Here is a 26,087-nt window from a genome sequence, read left to right as displayed (position 1 = left end):
CAAATTGTTTGTTCCAGTCTAGGAAAGGAAAACAAAGGTGAAATACAACAGGTATGCCCATACTCATGCTACCCACTGCAAGGCACGACAGCACAGGACAAAAAGCAGAGTAGGCACATGTCAGTCTTCATTTATTCAGCTTAAACAAAGGTTTTTCTTAAAAAATAATCAATAAATAAAGCAGACGTGACCAAGGAGATGCTACAGCGAGGGGAGTACCATCAGGAACGTGACAGGGAGCCCCCGCTGTGGCTGAAAGGGGCTCTCCACACCACAAGGAGAGGACACAGTCAGGCCTAGCTGCCTGTGAAGACGCCTGGCTGGCTGTTCTGTACAAACCTCCACGCGTTTATAATGCCCCGTTTGCAGACATAGGGTTTGTTGCGCTTCACACCAAACGCCGCTGTAGAGACCAGGGCTTTGGACATGATTCGCTTGCCGTTGTTGGCAAAAGTGCTAACGTCTATCCAGTCTTACACCAGTCTGGATTGTACCTCATGGGTAACAGGCACAAACTGCCCATCCCAAATCACATTCCCACTGAGTGTCAGCCGAAGCCCCACTACAGTTGGGCGTATTCCATCTGTCAGACATTCCAGTTTCCCAGTTAACTCTGCCCCGTTGTAAGCCATCGGGTTAGTTGGTCAGAAACCAAGTCATTATCCTGAAAACAAAGTTATCAGCTAAAGTGCAGGAGCCCTGCAGTAAGAAATACACATCCATTTTTAGGGACTTGGAATATCGGCTTTAGGAGAGCCCACAGGGATTCTCCCCTACCCACACAAGCAGTAACAAATCCCGTTTTGGAAAACGGTGCCTATAAAATGTTAGGCACACAAACATCAACAGTGCTTCCATGAGGAAAGAACAGAACAAACTCTCGTTCTCAATTCCTAATTCCACATGGGAGAAGCATCCCTACCCAAGCTACATCATCCTTCCTTAAGCACAGACCGGAGGACAAGCCCATGAGCCATACCTTGGCTACCGAGAAAAGAAGCGCAAACCCTTTAGAAAAATACAATGCGAGAAAAGATTTGAGATAAAAATATATACCTTTGGTTAAAAACCATCCCTGTAACAAGGGTCCTTTGTAACCCAGCTGGAATGGAAAAGCTTCACTGAGACCAAACAGTAGTAAAAATTAGTTCCAAGCGCTCATTTCCCGACCCAAAGGACCCTTCTAGAATGTCACTAAAGCTTTTTTTCCAGGACTTACATGTTTGTTATCAATAGGGATCGTTATATTTGCAGTGATAAACTATATCAATTTTCCACAAAGAGAATGTTTGTAGCACGAGCTCCTCCACCAACAGTCTTTAATAAAAGGACTAGAAGTTCTTAATTAAAGAACCGTTGAAACATGTAGTTTTCTTCCGATACTGAATAACCAAACTTCTTGTAGAAATCCACATTTTTTGGCAGACACTCAAGTGTGATTTTGTAACAGTTCAGTCTCTTACTTAGCAAGGTAAGGGTGGACATTAATCTGAAAGAGACAGAAACCCAATGGTTAAATCATTAAGTGGTTTGGGTTGGAAGGGACCTTAAAGCCCATCCAGTTCCAACTTCCTGCCACAGGCAGGGATACCTCCCACAAGATCAGGTTCCTCCAAAGCCCCATCCAACCTGGCCTTGAACACCTCCAGCCACCACTTCTCTGGGCAACCTGGGCCAGGGCCTCACCACCCACACAAGAAAACATTTCTCCCCAAGACCTCATCTCAATCTCCCCTTTCAGCGTTACACCGTTCCCCCATGTCCTGTCCCTGCACTCCCTGATCAAGAGCCCCTCCCCAGCTTTCCTGGAGCCCTTTTCAGAACTGGAAGCTGCTCTAAGGTCTCCCCTCAGAGCCTTCTCTTCTCCAGGGTGAACAACCCCAACTCTCTCAGCCTGTCCTCAGAGCAGAGGTGCTCCAGCCCTCAGATCACCTTCATGGCCTCCTCTGGACCTTTTCCAACAGTTCCATATTCATTGTATGCTGGGCATTACAGAACTGGACACAGGACTCCAGGTGGGGTCTCAGGAGAGAGGGGCAGAGGGGAAGAATCCCCTCCCTGGCCCTGCTGGCCTAAACACCAAATCAATTAAAATTTAATTAACTCAATCTATCAGATCTACAGGACTGAAGTATGAAAGCACTCCGCTTTTTCCTTGACTACACAGTACAGCTGCTATCCCAAGAAAAAAGAATGACGTACTGGCATCTTTCAGACAATTTACTGCCAGCTGTAAGCACCTCAACTCGCGTTACGCCCTAACCCGCTGAGCTCCATCACTGCTCTCCCGGGCTCTTGTCAGTGTGTTTCCTCACAGCCATCAGTGTGGGGAGGTGTGGGGACAGAAACCAGCCGGGTGAGGGCTTGCTGTGAGTGGCAACAGTGGCAAAATACTTACAGTTTACCAAGCTGCTTCCCTCGACACTCCCTGCTCACTACGACATCTTCTATCCTCCCTCTCTGCGGTAACACAAACAAGAGTCAGTCGAATGGAACACCACTGTGTTAGTTTCCCTACCACGCTGAATTTCACACTTGGATTTCCTTCTGCCCGTTTGGATACCACTCCTCCGGTGGTCAATGTGCCCAGAATGCCCCTTCCAGCACGCAGCAGGAATTGTGCTCCCTGTGGCCTTTCCCTGAGGGATATGTCGCCCTTCCTTCACATCTCTGGCTGAGACTGCAGTGAAGCAAGATCCTCAGCCATCTGCTCTGTCAGAGCAGAGTCTGACTGGTTCAAAGGCTCACTGGAAGGGAGAAGGGGACAGATATCACTCCTTTTCCTTAAGAAAAGCCAAAACTTCCTTTTCCTGTTTAGCTGAGCACCCAAGGATGGGAGATATTTCAAAAGCACCTTTGTCACATCATCACATGGTAAAACTATTAACAATGACACCATAACACATGGAGCCCGGGGACAGCATCTCTTCCCTCACTTTACGGCTGCAGCAAGAGAAAGTACCTTTGCACAGGAGTGAGTGAACTTGTGTTCTATCACCAGTGTTGCTGTAGCAACAATCTGTCCAAGATTCGTGTCCTCTACAACGGTAACGTAGTAATCTCCCGATCTCTTCATATGCTCAAAGGTTTCTGTAGAAGCAGGCAGACAGCAGATCAGTCACCGTTAATCTCAGATTAAGCTGCTGTGAAGTCTAACCCTTCTGACAGACACTGCAGGGTTCGGAATCACGAGGAAGGTGCACCCAGGACACCAGAACCAGAAGGCCCCAGACTAACCCAGAAAAAGCAGGATTAAACAAATGTCTTTTCCTTAGCTGCCAAAGGAACACTCCAGATGGGCACCGTGATGAACGCAGTGATGCCTGCAAGTTCTCCTCACACCTCGGTCAAACCAGGAAAGCGAGCTCAGGATCCTGTTAAGCTATGATCAAAGCCAAGCCTCTGCCTCGCTGCCAGCACTGCAATAATTCAGTCAGAACAAGCCCTCACCCTTTCTGTCAGGTACCTAAAGCCAGGTCCCAAAAGCCCGTTACCATTTCGGGCTGTCCCAGCCGAGGAGCCCTTTGGGATAGCTGCAACAGGATCCAACGGTGAGTGCCAAAGGCTGCCTCAGGGGACCTGAGTTAATAAAAACCCTTCTGGCATAAGGCACTCGGGAGCCTCACATCCAAGCAGATTTGCTGCTGGCATCCGTATCCTCTGGTTCCCAGCAATCTCTATGGAAATGCCAAGAAATAATGATATACTCACTGATAAACTGCTCCAGGCTTGCAACTCCGGTTTCAGTCAGCTGACCCAGAACCTTAAAAAAGCCTGTTACAAAAGAAGGGAAAAACCGACCCTCAGTGAGAGACAGACACACAATCAGCTCCAAATAGCACAGAGGAACCCAACACAGCTGTCTGGAGAGCTAACATCCCCTGGCACCATCCAGTTGGGCTGTAAGTAAAAGCCTATGCACCGTGTATTCTGTAACCTTAAACTCTTGCCCTGAGCAATGCATCAGCAGTGACTGCAGCTCAAGGGGCAAACATGCAAGCAAGAAAATCAGAAAGTCTGAGATTCTGTGATATTAAAGCCATTTGTTCAGAACAGCCTTTTTGTCCAGGTTACAGAACTGAAGAAGTCTTTGTGCTGTAAGAAGAACGTGCTGGTTCACGCTGCTTCGACATGAAAGGGGAACAGGATGACCAGTGCTTCCCCTCTCAAGCTGTGGTGAACAGGAAACCATGGATTATTTGGAAGATTAGACTTGAATTTTAAGACTGCTTTTGAAGTAAAACCAATCCTGAGGGTCACCCAACACAGTAAAACCCAATCTTGAGTGTCACCCACCACAGTAAAACCCATCCTGAGGGTCACCCAATGCAGCCTCAATCTTTGGTGCTCAGATTCCTTCCTGATAAAAATAACACAGATCAGCTAAAATGAGCCCTCCTAATCTATTAAGAGATCATGCAGCAATACGTATTAGCTAGTTCAGCTTTCATTTGTCACTATCATTAAACAGGATTCTACCTCGATTTAAATCAGCCGTGCAAAGCGGTCTCAAAACGAGGCCATCTCCTGGATCCAAAGGAGAAATAGCAGGAGAAAACATTGTCTTGTTCTCACTCCAGTCCAGTTCATGCAGAATAGTTGGGTCAAACATCGGTGTGTTCTCAGGCATCACAGTTGCAACAGGCATCATGGCTGCAGCAGCTGTTCTGGAACAGAAGAACAGTTTGGTTTGCTCCTGTTTTCCTCTCTAAACATGCTGTTTCCCCTGGTTATATCAGAGAATCACAGAGTGGTTTGGGTTGGAAGGGACGTTAAAGCCCATCTAGTTCCAACCCCCTGCCGCAGGCAGGAACACCTCCCACTGGATCAGATTGCTCCAGGCCCCATCCAACCTGGCCTTGAACATCTCCAGGGATCCTGCCATGTGATGTTCCTCAAGGACATAAAGACAAGTGAATGAAACCAGAACCCCCACCTACTTTATCCACAATGGAAGCCACTCAGCCTTCCTGGGGCTGGGCTGCTGGGTTAAACCAAGAGCATACACACAGACACCACAAACGTTATCTAAAGTCAACACCTGTGGCACTGCTATGTTCATCTGGGAAGTTTTTTCTTGGAAAAAGACCCAAAAGATAAAACATTGACCATGATATTTCTCCCGTGTAGCCCTCTGAAAAGGAAAGCATCTTGCAAACTTCTCGCACTCACAACACCTCCCAACCGTACTCTTAACCCACTACAGAGAAGACCATTTGCATTTGTGTTCCATTTAAAACCAGTGGCAGGAACAGCATGCATTTTTCAACCAGTTTCATCGCATAAACATTTAGTATCTCAGCCAAGAGGTGTGACACACACATGAAATCACAGCTGGCGTCACCGCCGGCACACACACCTACTGCCCATCCCGCAGTCATGTTTGCTCTGTATATTTACAACAATCCAACGCCAGCACCTCACTGTCCATTAACAAGTAAAACACAGCACTGCCTAGATGCCGGCGAGACACCAGTTAATGATTAAAGAGGGATTTGGGAACCGGGTATTATTTCGAATTATAGATAGCAGGAAGCAAAGGGATCTATCTTCCTAATCGCTAGAGATAGGAAAATTATGTCTTACTGTGCCGCGTGTGGAATACCAGGCTGGGTTTCTAGTATGAACAGAGAACATTATGGGAACTTCTGCCAAGTTCTTTATACATCTCCAAACTAACTTAGCTGCAACCCCATGCAGCGCACCAGGCTTAGGTAAGAGCGGCTGGAAAGCTGCCTGGCAGAGAAGGACCTGGGGGTGCTGGTGATAGCAGCTGAACATGAGTCAACAGTGGTCCAGGTGGCCAAAAGCGCCAATGGCATCTTGGCTTGGATCAGAAATGGTGTGGCCAGCAGGAGCAGGGAAGGGATTGTGCCCCTGGACATCAGTGAGGCTGCACCTCAAATTCTGGGTTCAGTTTTGGGCCCCTCATTCCACAAAGGACATTGATGGGCTGGAGCATGTCCAGAGAAGGGAAGAAAGCTGGGGAAGGGGCTGGAGAACACGCCTTATGAGAGGCGGCTGAAGTTGTTCAGCCTGGAGAAAAGAAGGCTGAGGGGAGACCTCATCACTGTCTACAACTGCCTGAAAGGAGGTTGTAGGGAGGTGGGTACTGATCTCTTCTCCAAAGTTTGCAGGCAACAGGATGAGAGGAAGTGGCTTCAGGTTGTGCCAGGGGAAGTTTAGATTGGATATTAGGAAAAATGTTTTCATGAAAAGCGTTCTCAGGCCCTGGCAGAGGCTGCCCAGGGAGAAGGTGGAGTGCCCACCCCTAGAGGTGTCTAAAAGATGGGCAGATAAGGTGCTCAGGGATCTGGTTTAGTAGCGGACAGGTACAGTTGGACTCGATCTCCAAGGCTGACAAATGATTCTATGATAAAGGATACAGCAGATGAACAGTTCTCAAAATAAAACATCTTACAGACCTGTTAAGATGTCCAGTGAAAGTCCAGAGGGTGCTGGCTATAAGGGCTCTCAGTGTCACCTGCAGCGCGTGAGTCTCAAAACAGAAGGGGGCTCTGGAAACCTAGATGAAGAAAAGCTTCTTAAAAAGGAAAAACACAAAACCAACCACAAAATCTTCTTTTGTGCCACCTGCTGGTATACACTGGGTTTTAAATCATAGAATGGTTTGGGATGGAAGGGACCTTAAAGATCATCTAAGCCAAACAACCCTGCCATGGGCAGGGACACGTCCCACTGGATCAGGTTCCTCCAAGCCCCATCCAACCTGGCCTTGAACACCTCCAGGGACAGGGCCGCCAACACTGCTCTGGGCAGCCTGGGCTAGGGCCTCACCACTCTCACAGGAAAATATTTCTTCCCAAGATCTCATCTCAATCTTCCCTCTTTCATATTAACACCATTCCCCCTCATCCTGTCCCTGCACTCCCTGATCAAGTGCCTCCCCCTCCCCTCAGCTTTCCTGGAGGAACAGTAAAATCCCCATTCTCATCTCAGTCTTGCACATAAAAGTAAAAAAAAAAAACAAACTGGCAATTATATTAAAGAACAACACAAGTCTTCATCCCACATGAATTTTCAAAATGAAAGAGCAGTGCAAAGAAAATTGAAAAAAAAAATGAAGCGCAAAAAAAGCCATTACAATGGATGAGAAAGCCATAGAACAAATCCAGGTCTTCCCAGTTCTACTCCTGTGCTTTAGTGACCCCAAAATACGCCAGGCACTGGAAGCCCATTGCTATCATATTCATTACGTCACTGCTAAGCAAAACTGGTTCCAGTAATACATTTGGCACCTCCATTCCTAGATCTCAATTATTTCAATGTTGCTGTTAATCCCCTCCTGTTACAAAGCCTTTCCAGAACTCCCATCCCAATCCAGTGGGAGGTGTCTCTGCCCATGGCAGGGGAATGGAATTGGATGGGCTTTAAGGTCCCTTTCAACTCAAACCATTCCATGATTCTATAAGCGTTCATGACAACATCCAAACAGCACCCTGTACAGAATGAACCAAATCTAATGAGCTTCAGCTCAGGGTTATAGAGCACAAAGCACACAGTGCAGGAGAAAAGCACATGAAGGAAACAGAAATTGAGATGCTTTTCAAGCAGTTAGGGTTTTTTGGGGGTTTAGAGTTGTTTTTTTGTTTTAAATAAAGTGACAAACTAAGAGTTATTTTTCAAACTACATCTGCCACAGTTGGACCAGGAAAAAGTTTGAAGCTTCATGCACTTTCCGGAGTCAGGAGTATGACAGGAATAGAAATGAATCACACAATTATCAGGAATATCACTGTATGGTGAGGAAGAGCTTGACAGATGCTGGTTTTCCCTCCAGTTCTACTGAGCTGACACCAAAACCACTGAAGTCTCCCTGTGCTGGCAGTGGGATGGGGCCACACCAGCACCCCGGGACATGTTCAGCCCCTCTCACCCACCCCTTCTCCCTCCACTCTGCTACATGATGGCAGCAGGGAGGGAGCATAGTATGGCCTGCCTGGAGTCCCCCCAACCAAAGAGGACAGTCAAGGGGTGCTTGGCCAGCCCCCAGCCGTCTGCAGACACAGATCAGGCAGCAGAGCCCATCTCTGCCCCAAGGAGCCCGAGACAGCCCTGCATGGAAATCCTCACGTGAAGCAGCACCACACTTAATCCCACAAGGTTCCCCAAAGCCCCCTCAAGCTGAAGCAGACCCTTAGGGTGGACCCCCGCCCCTCACACCTCTTTGGGGTCCCCTCACCCCCAGTCCACTCACACATGCCCTCGGGGCCCCTTCAACCCAGCCCCTCACTGGGGTCCTCTTACCCCCAGTCCTCTGGGGGAGAGGACTCTCAGCCCTCACCCCCCACACAACCTCTCAAGGTTGTGGTTCCCTCACCCCATAACCAGACCCTCAGTGGGGTCTCTTCACACTCAGCCCCTTGTGGGGCTTCACAGAATCACCAGGTTGGAAAGGACCCACTGGATCATCGAGTCCAACCATTCCTAACACTCCCTTAAACCATGTCCCTAAGCACTTCATCCACCCGCTCCTTAAACACCTCCAGGGAAGGCGACTCGACCACCTCCTGGGCAGCCTCTGCCAGTGCCCAGTAACTCTTTCTGTGAAGAATTTTTTTCTGATATCCAACCTGAACCTCCCCTGGCGGAGCTTCAGGCCATTCCCCCTTGTCCTGTCCCCTGTCACTTGGGAGAAGAGCCCAGCTCCCTCCTCTCCACAACTTCCTTTCAGGTAGTTGTAGAGAGTAATAAGGTCTCCCCTCAGCCTCCTCTTCTCCAGGCTAAACAACCTCAGCTCTCTCAGCCGCTCCTCGTAAGACTTGTTCTCCAGCCCCTCACCAGCTTCGCTGCTCTTCTCTGGACACGCTCCAGAGCCTCAACATCCTTCTTGTGGTGAGGGGTCCAGAACTGAACACAGGATTCGAGGTGGTTCCCTCACCCCCAGCCCCTCAGTAGGACCCCCTCAACCCAGTCCCTCAGTGGGGTCCCCTCACACCTAGACCCCCGGGAGAGGGGGCTCTCACCCCTCAGTGGGGTCCCCTCACCCCCATCTCCTAGAGGGACGGGGGTCCCAGCTCTCAACCCTCACACAACCTCTCAGTGGGGTCCTCTCACCCCAGAACCACTCCTTCAGTGGGGCCCCCTCAACCCAGTCCCTTGTGGGGGTTCCCTCACACTCAGGCCCTCAATAGGGGTCCCCACACCCCCAGCTCCTTGTGGAGGGTGTCCCTCACCCCCAGCCCCTCAGTGGGATGCCCCCACTCCCCCCTCGCCGGGCTCACCCTCACACGCTGCGCCCTCAACGTCTCCTCACAGACGTGGCAACCGGTGCGGTGGGCGTGGCCCTAACGTACGCACGCACGCACGCGCCTACGTACGCACGCACGCGCCGGCCAGCGGGCGTAGCCAATCAGCGCTCGCCGCGGCCCTCGAGGCACCCAGAACTCCCACCCGCCCCTGACGTAGGAGAAGCCACGCCCTCTCCGTGCACGGATGGGTCGGCGGGAGAGCTGGCCACGCCCCTCGCTACAAGCCCCGCCCACGTGTCGCATAGGCCACGCCCCCTCGTGTCACATGGCCCTTCGCCTTTCCGGGCTGTATGGCAGCAGTGCCAGCTGCGCGGTGATCGTGGCCCCCGTCCCCTATTAGGGCCCAGCGGGCGCAGCCGCCCCGGTGCGAAAGGCTGAGGCCTTTGCACTGCCCTGACAGTACCTGTCCATTACTAAACCAGAGCCCTGAACACCTCATCTACCCATCTTTTAAACCCCTCCAGGGATGGGGACTGCGCCACTGCCCTGGGCAGCCTCTGCCAGGGCTTCACCACTCTTTGAGTAAAGAAATGTTTACTAATATCCGATTTAAACCTCCCCTGGTGCAACTTGAGGCCATTTCCTGCTGTCCTATCGTTTCTGAGAAGTGACCAGCGCCTGCCTCGCCACAACCTGCTTTCCAGGACCTGCAGAGAGCCATGAGGTCTCCCCTCAGCCTCCTTTTCTCCAGGCTAAACAGCCCCAGGGCCCTCAGCTGCTCCTCATAGCCCTTGTTCTCCAGCTCATTCCCCACCTCTGTTCCATACATTATGCTCCTAAAATGAGAAGTAACTCCCAAACTGCTTAACTGTTGAGGGACAGAAAAACCCAAACCCATAAATCAAACCCAGCAGATATTGGACAGTGATGCAGCGCAGACCACTCTACTCTCTCTTCTTAGACAGTCTCCAATCATGGTTTTGGTTATAACAGTGGGTCTAATCAGCTGATAAGGCAAGATGTGATGGAGCGTGTGAGGCTGCTGGAATACTGTCAGGTTAGAATCATAGAATTGCTGGGTTGGAAAAGACCTCTAAGATTATCGAGTCCAAACATACCTGTCCACTACTGAACTATATCCCCGAGCACTCCATCTGCCTGTCTTTTAAAGATTTCCAAGGATAAGGACTCCACCACCTCCCTGGGCAGCCTCTGCCAGGGCCTGAGAACCCTTTCAGTGAAGAAGTTTTTCCTGATGTCCAATCTGAACCTGCCCTGGTGCAGCTTGAGGCCATTCCCTCTCGTCCTATCACCTGTCATTTGACTAGCACCCACCTCAGTCCAACCTCCTTTCAATCAGTTGTAGACAGCGATGAGGTCTCCCCTCAGCTTCCTTTTCTCCAGGCTAAACAGTCCCAGGTCCCTCAGCTGCCTCTCATACGGCTTGTTCTCAGCCCCTTCCTCAGCTTCATTCCCTTCTCTGGATGCGCTCCACCCCTCAATGTCCTTCTTGGAGTGAGGAGCGCAAAACTGAACCCAGGATTCAAGGTGCCGTCTCACCAGCACCAGGTGCAGGAGGACAACTCCTTCCCTCCATGTTGGCCACGCTGTTTCTGATCCAAGCCAAGATGCCATTGGCCTTCTTGGCCACCTGGGCCACTGCTGGCTCTTGTTCAGCCAACACCTGTCAACCAACACCTCCAGGTCCTTCTCTGCCAGGCAGCTTTCTAGCCAGACTTCCCCAATCCCAGAGCTCTGCATGGCGTTGCAGCTGTTTGCAGATGTATCTGTTTCTGATCCAAGCCAGGATGACATTGATCTTTTCCAACCTAAATGATTCTGTGAGGTGAGAGAATGATCTGTATGATCCTTTTCAGAAGCAGGAGGTCGCTAGGCAGCTCCAGGGGTGTAATTGCTGGCTGCTCTGCATACGTTTCCCTGGGGTCAGGTCTCCAGAGTTCCTCTGGGAAGCTGCTTGGTGGCTTTGGAGGGCTGCTGTCTTTAATCCAGAGCCTGGCACAGCGCAGGAAGGGTTACCTGTGGAGGGATGGTTTAGATGAGAGGCTTTAAATTGGAGGGAGGAAGATTTGGATTAGACATTAGGAAGAAGTTCTTCGTGATAAGGGTGATGAGGCACTGGCACAGGTTGTCCAGGGCAGTGGTGTCTGCCCTATCCCTGGAGGTGTTGAAAGCCAGGCTGGATGGGGCTTGGAGCAGCCTGGTCTAGTGAGAGGTGTCCCTGCCCATGGCAGGGATGTTGGAATTAGTTGATTTTTCATGTCCCTTCCTACCCAAACTGTTCTATGATTCTTTGACAGGACTGCATAAAATTTCCTCTGTCTCGTGAGGAAGTGCAGGTGGCAGCAACTTTTATCATGAAAGCATCTCTTGCTCTGATAATTTTCATCTCTGGGGGGATTGTTTTGGGATGCTCCATCATTCCCCTGTGATGAAACCTGCTCTCCTGTGCTGGGATGGGCCTTGGTCAGCCTCCACGGCTGTCAGGAGGCACGAGCGAGGGATTTTTCTTCCTTTTCAATTAAAAAAACCCCACTTAAAGATCATCTTGAAAGCCTGTTTTACACATAGCTGAGGTCAAGACACACATATCACAGGGAGCAGGAGCCCTGCTGAACAAGATAATTATACAACGTGCTTCTGAGACATGATTTTCCTTTTCCATGTTTCTTCCCCCTGTTACTTTAGCCTCAGAATGAATCACTCCCTGTTACTGTGGAAACCCAGTAACATTACTTAGTTTTTACTCAACATGACTTAGTTTTGACTTCTTTGTCTCGGAGTGGCTGGATGACACACAGCAGCCTCCCTGGGGTCCGGCACACCCAAAGTCTGGGGGTGATGCTCGTCCGGTGGAGCCTGGCCTGGGGGCTGCGTAGGTGAATTCCGTGACCTCGTGTTTGCAAGGGAAGGGCACAAATTGAGTGTGAGGTTTCCGTCCCTGTTCCTTCTCTATTTCCTTTGTTTTGAGGGATTAAGAGGAGTGGGAAGGTCCCATCCATGCTAAAAAATGAACTGTATTCTGCTTTTGTGCATGGAAACAAAGCGGGAAGCGCTGCCTTGGCTGGTTAAATGGGAAAACTGGGAGTGTGGGCAGATTTCCACAGCATGAAAAATGACAGGCAGGGGTTTTAACTTAACTCCCTCCACGGTCCTTTTTCCTTGATGGAAAGATTTTATGGATGTGCGGTAGATTTTGCGTTTTACCTAAGTAACAGTGGTAAGTCCTGACTTTTTAAAACAAAATCATGCCATAACAAGGTCGTGACCACATGGGGTCAGCCCAGCTCTCCCCAGTGAAGTGAGGTTCGAAGCAGAGGTCTTGGACCTGCATGGGGAATACGGCACATTTGGACAACCTTTATCCATGTACATCCTCCCAGTTTCCGGCAATTGGCTGTGCAGGGACATCCCGCCCCAGAAGGTACATCTGGCCCGTGGAATTTAATAGCTGAACGGTGCTATCTTCTGTGCTTGTGTCTCAGCTTCTGACCTCCAGAGTTCCTGCTTTGGCACCGTGTAATGTTGCAGAATGAGGAAAAATATCCTTTAGTTTGGTTAAACCTCTTGCCTTGCCCTGAAAGGGCCATTTTTATGTTGATCTTGGAGACCGGTACTGTCCTATTTATCATCACAGGTACTGACTCCAGCTTGGCTTGAGGACAGAAACCTTTCTGCACATGGATTTGGTAGCAGCGCGAGTTGAAAACCAGTGCATGGAAATGGTCTGGATGGAAATGGCCTTCCCAAGGAAAGGTGAATTTGCCATGCTGTGGGTGGAGGTGGGAGCAGACCTTCTTCAACTGGGTTTGCAAGCTGAGAGCGAAGAAGAGGTGGACAGCTGAGAAGGACTGGATTAGTGTACCCAGCAAGGGAAAACTGGGCTCAGCCGCTTTGCGAAGGCTCCTCAGAGTCCATGCATAAGACAGGCTTTGAAGTCATGGATGCTCCATCCCTGAAGCTGTTCAAGGCCAGGTTGGATGGGGCTTGGAGCAACCTGATCCTGTGGGAGGTGTCCTGGCCCATGGCAGGGGGATTGGAAGTGGATGGGCTTTAAGGTCCCTTCCAAAGTAAACTATTTCACGATTCTTAGTGAAAGCTCGGTGAAAGGCACGTGGCCACTTGGCTCTCACATCTTTCTGAGATATTTCCGAGTCCCACCCAGTGGCTTTTTAAAGGCCAAGCCATTAGCACCAGTGAGGATTCACAACAGCCAATGGATAAATCTCCCTGTGACACCCAAGGCCAGAATTTGGTTGCTGGAGAGCAAGAGGAGAGTTGAAATAACACATTTCCGCTTGTGTCACAGATGTGTTCATCTCTTCCCTGCCGATTTCACCATGGTGTATTTTGTTGCAGAGGGAAAAAAGCCCAGGAAAGCGATATCCTCTGGCTGCTCTGTATTTGCCAGTGCTGGAACAAGGCAGGGAAACTGCAGATTTGTGACCACGGGACAGTCAGGAAGACTGGAAAGGAGCCATGCACTTGCTTGATGTATTATAAATATCTGGGACTGCAACACACCCTGCTTTATGAGGAGAGAAAAAGTGCTCTCCTTTCCTTTGGCCAATGACACAAGACAGTAAGAATGAATAAATCCTTGCCACAATAAAAGTGTTTACATTCTGTTTTGGAAACAGATGCTTGATATACCTAGGGTCCTGCCTCTGATTCTTTTTAACCCCTCATAGATTGGGCTGTATCGAGCCACCAAGAAATCCTGAGCGGTGGAAATGTCTGCAGAAGAGCTGCATAAACCACCTCTGGGCACCTGGATGTCACAGAAGACTCAGCAGTTGCTTAATGAACCCCCGTCTGTCTGCCAGAGGAAAGAAAAGTGGTGTTGTGACTCCCTCACCCCAAGTGTTGCCCATGGATGGACAGCAAAAGACTGGATACCTGCTTGAACTTAATATAAGTCATAGGGCAAAGTTGGCAGTCTCCATTAAAGCTCTGCTGCCCTCCAGATGGCCGCCTGGGAGCTGGGAAATGGGATTTCTTTGGGATTTATGATAATGGTAGTGCAGTTATGAAAGAAGGGGTGTATCTGGATCACGTCTACCTCACTGGAAATAATTATCCCGTATTTAGCCAAGAAGCAAATGTTATTTAACTACAGAGGAATTAGTTAGGAACCACAGGTAAGATTCTGTGGATGCTGGAAGATGTGCGTGTTTGTGTTTTCATGTTTTCTCATCTCTCTTGCCCATGATCCTGGAGAAAATCCCCATCGGAGGTGAACAGCATTGTACCTGGTTAATATTCACATAACCCATATCAGAGTCCAAGTCAGGGCTTGGAAAACAGGAGAGAGCAGCTCCGGCAAGAAACTTATTTATTGCTGTTGCCCTCCTTTGGATGAATGGTTTGGGTAGGAAGGGACCTCAAAGCCCATCCAGTTCCAACCCCTGCCATGGCCAGGGACACCTCCCACTGGATCAGGGGCTCCAAGCCCCATCCAACCTGGCCTTGGACACCTCCAGGGATGGGGCAGCCACAACTTCCCTGGGTGATTTGGGCCAGGGCCTCCCCACCCTCACAGAAGAACATTTTTTCCTAAGATCTCATCTCAGTCTCCCCTCTTTCTGCTCAAAAGTGTTCTCCCTCATCCTGTCCCTGCACTCTCTGATAAGGAGCTGATCCCCAGCTTTTCTGGAGCCCCTTTCAGTACTGGAAGCTGCTCTAAAGTCTCCCCAGGGCTGGGATCAGGCCAAGCATGGATCTGGTCTTGAGCTGAGAAATGGGGAACAGAGCCTTACTGATTCTTCTGATCCCAAAGTATGTGTGTGTGTGTGTGGGGGGGGTGTGTGCATTGCAGGTAATTCCAGAGATTTACAGTCCCCACGGATAAAGGAGCATTTTCTCATCAGCTGCAGGCAGAGAACGCTGGATGGCAGATCTCCTCAGCCTTCCTATGGAAAGTGAGCACACTGGGGATTCAATAAGCCATTTTGTCTGGATGGATTAGTGAGTAAATAACAGTTTTTACCTTTTTCCCTTCCACCACATACAAGCTGGTGGTGAAAAGATGGCATTTATCTAGTGACTGTCACTACAAATGCTGTCTCGCCCAATATCCCATCGGTGGGCCAGTTAAGAAGGACTTTCCTGTATTTCCCAAAAGCCATACTCTATGAGCTTGATTAAATGCAGGATCGAAGCCTTGAAGAAGGAAATACAGCTCTGATCTCTGTTCTCCCCTTCCATGAATACTGAGGGATAATTTTAAGGGACAAATCTGGCCTCTCTGCAGCCATGGGACAGCCAGGATTTGGGCATGGGTGAGTGTCCAGTCCACACCCTCAGATCTTCTGAAATCTGAAGACAAACTCACCGCCTCGGTGGGATGAGCAGTGAGAAGAGCTTTGGAGAGGAGCTGTACAGGAGGGAGCTTTTGCACCCTGGTTGTACGTGAGTCCCAGCACAACAGCTCTGCTTGTGGCCACCCTGGCTGAAGGCTCAGCAGAAAAGCCTTGGCTGATCCCTCAGCTGCCGAAACAAAGTGTGCAACAGTTTGGAAGTAAGTGATTAACAATTGGCTGCGCCAGGAGTGAGGAGGGGCTCTATCCACGCATGCTGGACCCTCAGCCTGCTGGGGAACATGGAGCCAGGGAAGAAGCACACCCCGAATCCAGGCAGCCGAGCAGGCAGAGGACAGTATTGCTATGCAGGCTGCTTGGCAGGCTTGATCTCTGTTTATCCATTGTGGTGGAAATGCTTTATCTTCCGCCTGGGCTGCACTGTGTGAGCCGTGATAAGAGGCGGTTGTTAAACAGAAGCTGAAGCCGATGTTCCCTTGGTCTCCGATTTCCAAGGTTACAGAGAAGAAAAATACTGGTGGCTGATTCCCATGCCCAGAGCCAGGACAGTGCAGGCAGGAGTCCTGTGAGAAGAGCAGCGAGGCTGATGCAAGCAGGGCCTGAAAGGAACTCAGCAGCTGGTGGGCAAAGGGCAGCAGGAGAAAACATGGAGGGGTTCTCAGGATCACTTGGTGGGCTTCGGTATTTTGCTAATGTTTCTGCATGATTTGTGTTGAGGGGAGCTGCTTCTGCTCGGTTCTCCCACCTCCCCTGCCCGGGGTGATGGTCCTGGTCCAGCTCTTCCTGGGGCTCTGGGCTGGCTGGACACCAACCAGACCTGCACATGTCTGAGGTACTGTAGCTTGTGCCAGTGGCTTTGCCCTGACCATCCATATCCATATCCATATCCATATCCATATCCATATCCATATCCGTATCCATATCCGTATCCGTATCCGTATCCATATCCCTATTCCTTCCTTCCTTCCTTCCTTCCTTCCTTCCTTCCTTCCTTCCTTCCTTCCTTCCTTCCTTCCCATCCATCCAGCAGTCCCTGGGTATATTTGTATCCTCCTTCCTTGAGGAGGACCTTTGCAGATTGAGCCAGAGGCAGCCAGAAGTGGGGAGAGCAGTCCCAACTTTAACCTCGAAGGGTCCCCCCGTTCCTGTTGCATGGGATGAGGAGACTCTGGTGGAGTCGGTCCTGGCTGGAGATGGCCAGAGGGTCTGGATGACCCAGGAGGCACTTCCCAGCGCTTCTTATCTCTGACCAAACTGCAGATGGATCTACTATTGAAAAAAAAAACCCTGGGAATTAAAGCCAGAGCATATGGGTACAGGGAACAAGCTCTCAGATTTGGGAGTGTTTTAGCTCCCGTGGAGCACTGGGAGAGAGACTATGACAGGATGTGTTTGCTCTGATTTCCCCGCCAGTTTTGAATGTGTTGCCTTGCCGTGGAGTTGTCCGTGCCGGGGAAAGGAACGAAACTCCAGCTGTCAGCAAGGAAATAACAACAGAGGGAAACACACGGAGTGAATGACTCAGAGAATCACCCACGGGATGGCCATCAGTCTCCTGTGTGAGACCAGCGAGTGGCACTTAGTCCTGGGGGTGGAAAGGGACAGCTGGGCTTTTGGATCAGTGTTGGCTGTGGGCTCACTGAGACCCGATGGTGGTTTGTACACCCATGGGGCTGAGCATCGTGCCACTGCCACAGCGAGCAATGACCTCTGGTGTCCTGGGGTCACCCGCGAGCAGGGCCATCCTGATATCCAGGCAGTGATCCCTCCTGGGATTGGGGAATGTGCTGTGCTGTGATGGTCTTGCCTAGCTGTCTCTTTTCCCTCTAGGTGGAGTTATTACGCATCAGATTTCAGCTTGCTCCGTGTCTGGACATTTTAGACTAGACATTAGGAAAAACTTCTTCACCATGAGAGTGGTTGCCCAGGGAAGTGGTGGCTGCCCCATCCCTGGAGATGTTCAAGGCCGGAGCGTTGGGCAGACTGATCCAGTGGGAGGTGTCCCTGCCCATCGCAGGGAGGTTGGAACTAGATGATCTTTAAGGTTCCTTCCAACCCAAACTATTCCATGATTCTATGGACCCACTCCCACGGAGCAGTTGGGCAAATGATGAGGTCTCAGCCACTCCCTGCATCCCCATCGCTTGAGGTGCTTCCCAGGAATTTAATGACACACAGCACATCTTGGAAGGTTTATGCTTGTGTGTTGCATGCATGGAAAGAAATGGACGAGCTGTGTTCTGGGTGAACATGGGCAGGGGAAGGATGGCGAGGGAGTTGCTACGCATGAAACGAGAGCGATAACCTAGGGTCATAGTGATACAAAAAAAATGCCAGCAAATCAACTTTCTAGGACTTGTTTTGGAGTTTTAGAAAGCAAGCATCCTTATCAGCCCTGGGCGACACGAGGCAGTGGTCTTCCTCAATCGTGTGCAGACAAGAGCTGGGGACAGAAGATATTTCCCACTTACACTTACATGCATGTGTATATATTTTCCCAGAAATCTTATACATCTTCTGTGACTTTCCAAGGACTAATTTTAATGTGATTATGAAACTTTGCAACAGGCAAAACTCTTACTTGTTTGGAGCTGGCTCCAGCTCTCTGCTTGACCTTGCATTTGGGATAGGGAGAAAACTCCAAACAGAGGTGATTACAGAAGAAGAGACATCTGTTCAGCACAGATCAGACTTCACACAAGATGTTATCATCTTCAAAGAAAAAACGGTGTCCGGAAGAAACACTGTCTGAAAGAAAACATGCTTTCAGAGGGACGTTCTGTCTAACTTTCAAAAAACACTATTGTTCAGGGGAAACTTAACTCTAGTTTAAATAAAAATGCTCCAATTTTCATGACAGTAACTGCTTCTTGTATCAATACCGCAGGCTCTGTGGAGCATCTTCCCTTCATTCTGCTTTATGAGCTTCTCCTCCTTTCTCCTACCTTGTGGTACAGTTGGACGGGAGGGAGAGGAGGCAGGAAATCCTGCAGGGCTATTTTTGAACTCTGGATTAATTAACAGCACCATTAAAGGGCTGGGTTTGACTTGGTCACAGAGAACTTGAAGGACAATCTGGGAGGTGTTTGTTCCAGATGTCCTTATTCCCAAGCCTTGCGGACGTCTGAGATAACACGGAGTTTGGCTACGGGTGCCGGGGCAGCAGTTGGGGCTGGACTCTGCACTGTGGGTAGAGCAAACCTGGGGCAGCGCGGCTCTTGATCTCCACCACATGGTGCTGCTCCAGGGCTGGGAGGGTTGATCCGCTCATCTTTTAGGTCATTGAAAGTATTATCCTTTCATTTTTCGCGACTCTGCGTGGAAGAAAAATGAGCGAAGTGTTCACCTGGTGCTCTCCCTCATGCTCAGCTCATGACGCTCTCTGCTCTCGGCGTTACAGTACCTGAAAGGCACCTACGAGAGAGCTGGGAAGGGACTTTTTATAAGGGAATGGAGTGATAAGACGAGGGGGAATGGCTTTAAATTGGAAGGGGGAAGATTTAGATTGGATATTAGGAAGAAATTCTTCATGCTGAGGGTGGTGAGGCCCTGGTCCAGGTTGCCCAGAGCAATTATGGATGCTCTTTGCTGGGAAGTGTTCAAGGCCAGGTTGGATGGGGCTTTGAGCAACTGGATCCAGTAGGAGGTGTCCCTGCCCATGGCAGGGAAGTAGAACTGCATGCTGGTCAATGAGAAGCTCGACATGAGCCGTCAGTGTGCACTCACAGCCCAGAAGGCCAATCGCATCCTGGGCTGCATCCAAAACAGTGTGGCCAGCAGGGCGAGGGAGGGGATTCTGCCCCCTATTCCTCTCTTGTGAGACCTCATCTGGAGTCCTGTGTCCAGTTCTGGAATCCTCAAAATAAGAAGGAGATGGAGCTGTTGGAACAGGTCCAGAGGAGGCTAGAAAGACGATCCAGGGGCTGGAGCATTTTCCCTTCGAGGACAGGCTGAGAGAGTTGGGGTTGTTCAGCCTGGAGAAGAGAAGGCTCTGAGGAGACATTATAGTGACCTTCCAGTACCTGAAAGGGCTACAAGAAAGCTGGAGAGGGGCTGTTCATAAAGACTTGTGGTGATAGGACAAGAGGAAATGGGTATAAACTGGAGAGGGGCAGATTTAGACTGGACATTAGGAAGAATTTCTTCACGATGGGAGTGGTGAGGCCCTGGCCCAGGTTGCCCAGGGAAGCTGTGGCTGCCCCATCCCTGGAAGTGTTCAAGGCCAGGAGACCGCATCTCCCCATAGAGCAAATGCCTGAGCTTAGCAATGCTGCTTTGCCCCAGGATTTAGGAATTGCACAAAAGGAACAACAGAGCTGCTGTTGTCCCATCCTGTGAGCTGCCAGAGGGCTTAACTTTCTCCACCTCAGTTCCCCCTGTGGCTCCTTATGCTTGTGTCACAGTTTAGCCCTGGCCTGACCAATTTTGGCTGCTAAAACCACTCAGTTGGGCTCCCAATTCCCTTCCTTCCCCCTCCCCAAAAGGAAAGGGAAATGAGAGGAAAAAGACTTGTGGGTTGGAAACTAAAACTACAGCTTTAACGAAATAATAATAATAATAATAAAGAAAATAATAAGAAAATAATGAAATCAGTACAAATATATGAAGTCACACTCCCACCCCTCGATGACCGTATGTTATCACGAACACAGACACAAGGGAAAGGGTCTGAGGCTGGGAGGGAGCTGGGCTCGGGAATTGGATTCAGGAATACGCAGATCCAGGATCAGGGGCCAAAAGACAGACAAGGTCCTCACTGGACGTTGGCCATTGGAGAAGAGAATGAGATCTCTCAGTTTTGTGCTGAGCATGACATCTATGGGATGGAATCCTTTGTTGGTCAGTGTGGGGTCACCTCTCCTGTCCACCCCTCCCTTCAGGTGTGACCTTTTTTGCCTCTTTCACTTAAGGTTCCACCAGCTTGAGGATGGCCTTGCTTTCCATAGGAATAATTAAAGCATTGGCCTCTGTGCATCCCAGTGCCCTGTGAGATCAATCCTAGAGAAACTCTGTCTGAAAAGCATGCAGTTAACTTTCAGAAAATGACATTACTCAGAGCTACAGTCAGAAAACTGAGTGTACTTTAGCTCAAACCACAACAGCTTGTCCCTGGGCCGATCCAGTGCCTCCCTCCGGGACCTACTCCTGGGCAAGGCGAGCAAGTTCCGTCTGGGATCGCTGGCGTGAGTCAAATTTCTAACCCAGATCCTCTCCCATTTCTTCTACCCCCCCTTCCCCAGGCAGGAATTCAAAGCTCAGCTTGCTCATTCGGGGCTGACCAGCTGCTGACCAGAAGCCAGAGAAAAAAAAAAGAAACCCAGAGAAAATGCTTTATTTGCTTAAACTGCTTCTTTCTCAGAGGAGGGGGAGTGGGAGTCCTCCAGCTGGAGCCTTCCCACCAGCCAGGGATCTGTGGCTTCACCAGGAGCCGACAGCACAGAGGAGCTTGGTTTCCAGGTCTTTGTCTTAACTGTGGATCAAAGGGAAAGCTTCCTGAATTATTTCAGTATCTGATGAGTTCTTGCATATTTGAGTCACTTTAAAATATGGGATTGGCCTTTCCAAGTCACTTGGGCTCTAGGAAAATATTTTGATGCTCCTGTGTCAAGCTAAAAAAAGAACACTCCCACCCCCCCCCAAAGTGCAAACATCGCAGCCCCTTACACGGATCAGAGAAGATGCTGAGCAAACCAGTGGAAGCTCCCACCAGATTTTTCATAGGATCATAGAATCGTGGAATGGTTTGGGTTGGGAAGGACATTAAAGCCCAACCAGCTACAACCCCACTGCTGTCAGCAGGGACACCTCCCACTGGATCAGGGGCTCCAAGCCCCATCCAACCTGGCCTTGAACCCCTCCAGGGATGGGGCAGCCACCACTGCTCTGGGCAACCTGGGCCAGGGCCTCCCCACCCTCACAGGAAAACATTTCTCCCCAAGATCTCATCTCAATCTCCCCTCTTTCAGCTGAAAACCATTCCCCCTCATCCTGTCCCTGCCCTGCTTGATCAAGAGCCCCAGCTTTCCTGTAGTCACCCTAAAATCCCCACTAAAATTCCCATTCTGATCTCAATCCTGCATTGAAAAGCAAAAAAAAAAATAATAGCTGTTATATCGAACAGCAACACAGATCCTCTACATCTTTCCTCTTTCATCTTTTGGGGGTGAGTTTGACAGGTGGGGATTTTTAATTCTTCTTAAAGCAGTGTTTCCCATCCCCTTCCTCCCCAACCCCTCAGCACCATTTTCCTCGGCAAGTTTTTGGCTTCTCCCATAGGGAAAGGTCCAGGTTTGCATCCCTGAGGCTTCGCAGACCCGTGGCCTCGATAACACCCTGGGAAATGGCCCCGTTTGTGTTCTGCAGTTATGAAAACCAGACGAGGGAGCTTAAGAGAAACTCAAGTTTCTTGGGGGAGGATCAAACCTAAAACATGTCGAACAGCTGGAAGGATGCAAGGGATTTCAAAGGGAAGGCTGAGATGCCAATCGAAACGGGAGCAGGCGTGAGGCTGGGCTGCCTGGACCGTGCTGCACTGGGGTTTACAGGAAGAGATGCAAGCGGGGAGGTAATTTTTCTCTCTAAAATCTATAACATCCAGTAGATATTTATAGATCTCTTATCTCTTTAGTGCCTCAGTGCCACAAATAAAAGCGTACAGTGCTTTTATGATACTTAAAGCAAACAAATAAACCTCCCTCCCCCTCTCTGGTTTCCAGAAAGGTTTTGAACTATGCAAGTGTGGTCACCGATCGGTCTGAATTTAATTAGGCTGATGAAACCACTCCTGCCGTCCGAGTCGGAGCCGCCGCCGAGAGCTCTGGCTCTTCAGCATCCTTTCCTGTGTTGGAGATGAGGGCTCTGGTAATGCACCCAAGATGCAAAGGGTTTCTCGGCAACCAGACTGAAGCAGGCAACTCACATCTGCATGTGGTTTCATCTTTGGGACGGATCCTGGCTGGTGGTGGCGACACCTGGTCTGGGTTTTCTGCATCACTGCTAAATCCTGGGTAAATCCCTGGTGGCCCTGACTGCCCAGAGGGCCTCTCTGCCAGCTCATGCAGGGCAGGGAGAAAGATCTACTGATCCCAGCCCCAAAAGTCCCCTGATGCTCGATGAAGTGAGACGCTTGGAGGGGCTGGGAAAGGCAGTTGCATCCTCCTGGAGTAGGAGCACGGGGAATTAATGGATTGAAAGTAGACCTGAAGAGAAGGGCTTGGGGTGCTGGTGGATGAGAAGCTCGACATGAGCTACCAATACGTGCTCACAGGCCAGAAACCAACCGTGTCCTCGGCTGCAACCAAAGCAGTGGGACCAGCAGCGTGAGGGAGGGGATTCTGCCCCTCTGCTCTGCTCTGGTGAGACTCCACCTGGAGTCCTGCTTTCATTTCTGGAGTCCTCAGCACAGGAAGGACATGGATCTGTTAGAGTGAGTCCATGAAGATGATTCAAGGGCTGGAGCACCTCCAGTATGAGTGCAGGCTGAGAGAGTTGGGGTTGTTCAGCCTGAAGAAGAGAAGAGAGACCTTAGAGCAGCTTCCAGTACCGAAAGGGGCTCCAGGAAAGATGGGGAGGGGCTCTTGATCAGTGAGTGCAGGGTTGGGATGAGGGCAATGGTTTTCAGCTGAAAGAGGGGAGATTGAGGGGAGATCTTAGGAAGAAATATTCTTCTGTGAGCGTGGGGAGGCCCTGGCCCAGGTTGCCCAGAGCAGTGTGGCTGCCCCATCCCTGGAGGGGTTCAAGGCCAGGTTGGATGGGGCTTGGAGCCCCTGATCCAGTGGGAGGTGTCCCTGACCATGGCAGGGGGCTGGAACTGGATGGGCTTTAAGGTTCCTTCCAGCCTAAACCATTCCATGATCCTACAAATTTGGGAGCTGCCTTTGCACCGGGCTGGTCCTGGGGAATTGGCACTGGCTGCCCTGCAGCGCCTTCCTGACCTGAAGGCTGGAAAGACCTCAGCGTGCTTCCTGCGGAGCTGAGATGCTAAAATGACTCATTGGGCTTGCTTTTACTATGGTTTCATTTGAGGACCTCTTTGCAGGCCCTGCTCGCCACAGGAAAGCCCCACTGCAGGAGTGGCTGTCCCATCGCAGGAGGAATGGGAGGTGCTTTTGGAAATCAGACCTTTGCACCCACGTGTCCCTGTTGTAGGCAATAAGCCAGATCCTTTTGTAGTGCTTGGGGATCATTTTGTGGTTTTTGCCCCCCCCAAAACCAATGGCTTCCCCAAATGTCCTCGTTTCATCATCCATGGCAGTGAGATGCTCCGTTCTCAGGCTGTGCTGCTTTCACCCCCTCCTTGATGCCTTCTTTTGGAAATATTTCTTTTTTTTGCTTTGCTTTTAAAATCCCCGTGGGTCCACGAATCTCCCCTCTGAACAAACCTCTGCTGTTCTTCCTTCCAAACCACTCTGCGATTGCCTCATCTGCACGGGATTGAATTACTTGGGGCTGCAAAAGCCATATGAATCCTACCCGACACCCCAGCTGATCCCTCCTCGGGCAGGCATGCAAATCCCCTGCGTGCATGAAGTGGAGCGGGTTTTCACCCTGGCAGCTGGTTTGCATCAGTGCCTTTCCGTGAAGTGATTTATTGTTTTGTTCCCCGCGCTCCTCAAGCTCCTACAGAAGGGCCAGCGGAGAAGGAGCATCCCCATGGCCCTTCCTGATGTTGGAATGCTGGGCTAATCCTGTTTTTAAGACACCTCTGCTGCTTGGTCTGGTTAAACTGGGGTTCAGGCAGCATTGTTGCCTCTGAACCTCCCTTCCCATCAACAGTTTATCCAAACAGTTGGAGATAATTCTTCTTTCCCTGGCGCAGCCACCAGATGTGGATGCCAGGCAGTCCCTGCTCTTCTCTCCCCAGGCACTGTGGACACCCCTGGGCTGGTTTCTCTCTGCATCTGTTATTGCTTTTAATTCAATTTACTTTTTTGTTTACCCAAAAGGGTCAACCACAACCAGATTTCCCTCCATCAGCAGAACAAACCACCGCGTCTCCCTTCTATGATTCAGCGCTGGTGCTGTGGGAAGTGGGATTCACATTGACCCGTTTCATGTAGCCTGGTCTGGTGGAAGGTGTCCCTGCCCATGGCAGGGGGGCTGGAACTAGAAGATCTTTAAGGTCCCTTCCAACCCTAACTCGTCTATGATTCTATAATTCTATGATCCTATGATTCTATGATCTCCATTGCTGGATTTGTTGCCCAAACACCCCCAATCCTACCTGGTTTCTGACACCTCTGCCCCACACGTAGCTGGAAACCCTCTGCACCCACTGCATTGTGGTTTCCTTTTGACTCGGCATCACTCCACCAGCAACTGATAGCTATGAGAGGAGCAGCGGAGCAAAAGGCTATGATGTAAAACCAAAAATAAAGTGCTAATATCTTCATCAATGATATTGACAGTGAGATCGAGGGCGCCCTCAGCAAGTTTGAAGGTGACACCAAGCTGAGTGGTGCGCTTGACACACCGGAAGGATGGGATGTCATCCAGAGGGACCTGGACAGGCTGGAGAAGTGGGGCTGTGAGAACCTTGTGAGGTTCAACAAGGCCAAGTGCAAAGTTGTGCACCTGTGTCGGGGCAATCCCCGGTTTCAGTACACAATGGGGGATGATGTGATTGAGAGCAGCCCTGAGGAGAAGGACTTGGGGTGCTGGGGGTGAGAAGCTTGACATGAGCCGTCAATGTGCGCTCACAGCGCAGAAGGCCAACCGTATCCTGGGCTGCATCCAAAGCAGCGTGGCCAGCAGGGCGAGGGAAGTGATTCTGCCCCTCTGCTCCTCTCTTGTGAGACCTCATCTGGAGTCCTGTGTCCAGTTCTGGAATCCTCAACATGAGAAGGAGATGGAACAGCCACCTTCCAGTAGCTGAAAGAGGCTACAAGAAAGCAGGGAAGGGGCTGTTCACAAAGGCTTGGTGTGATAGGACGAGGGGCAATGGGTATAAACTGGAGAGGAGCAGATTTAGACTGGGCATAAGGAAGAATTTCTTCATGATGAGAGTGCTGAGGCCCTGGCCCAGGTTGCCCAGAGCAGTGGTGGCTGCCCCATCCCTGGAGGGGTTCAAGGCCAGGCTGGATGGGCCTTGAGCAGCCTGATCCAGTGGGATGTGTCCCTGCTTATGGCAGGGGGTTGGAATTGGATGGGCTTTGAGGTCCCTTCCAACCCTAACTGTTCTATGATTCTATGATCTTCCTTGTCCTCGTGTCCGCTTGCTGCCACTTGTCCCTGGGCTGGGCCATCCATCCCCTCCCTCGCACTTCAGCTCCCACTGCCTCCCTCTCCAAGTTACCTCAAACCGTGGTCCTCGTGCTCCCTCCCCACCCTGTGTCCATCCTCAGCGTGTGGCAGTTCCCATCCAGGCCGGCAGCCCAGCACTTGTGATTAACTTTGTGTTCTGTTTTATCTGGTGTTTCTCCAGACTTTAGGTAAACCACAGCTTTTTTCTACGCCTCTGCCGTCTCCACTCCAATGGCTCAATTTCATTGGATCTTTTCATCCAAGGAGAAAGGAAATGCATTCTAGAAAACCTGAC

The 26,087-nt window shown here is 50.4% G+C and overlaps 1 protein-coding gene across 2 annotated transcripts; it reads right to left on the bottom strand.

Annotated features, from left to right (window-relative positions):
- Positions 1–98: 98 nt before the first annotated feature.
- GNPNAT1 (glucosamine-phosphate N-acetyltransferase 1) lies at positions 99–9,322 on the bottom strand. 2 transcript variants are annotated; one of them, XM_009558790.2, is made up of 7 exons: positions 9,246–9,322; positions 6,426–6,526; positions 4,480–4,667; positions 3,712–3,774; positions 2,963–3,090; positions 2,399–2,460; positions 99–1,489 (listed from the first exon to the last, which is right to left on the bottom strand). In XM_009558790.2, the coding sequence occupies exons 3-7, from the start codon at positions 4,649–4,651 to the stop codon at positions 1,342–1,344; spliced, it is 573 nt and encodes a 190-aa protein (XP_009557085.1). In that variant the 5' UTR covers positions 4,652–4,667; positions 6,426–6,526; positions 9,246–9,322; the 3' UTR covers positions 99–1,341. The 2 variants fall into 2 exon arrangements, with proteins under 2 accessions (XP_009557085.1, XP_053922816.1); XM_054066841.1 differs by having other exon boundaries at positions 4,480–4,662.
- Positions 9,323–26,087: the final 16,765 nt, after the last annotated feature.

This window comes from Cuculus canorus, chromosome 5 (assembly GCF_017976375.1).
Source record: "Cuculus canorus isolate bCucCan1 chromosome 5, bCucCan1.pri, whole genome shotgun sequence".
Taxonomy (NCBI): domain Eukaryota; kingdom Metazoa; phylum Chordata; class Aves; order Cuculiformes; family Cuculidae; genus Cuculus; species Cuculus canorus.
The sequence above is the reverse complement of the archived record's forward strand: the minus strand, read 5'-3'. Positions and strand labels throughout refer to the sequence as shown.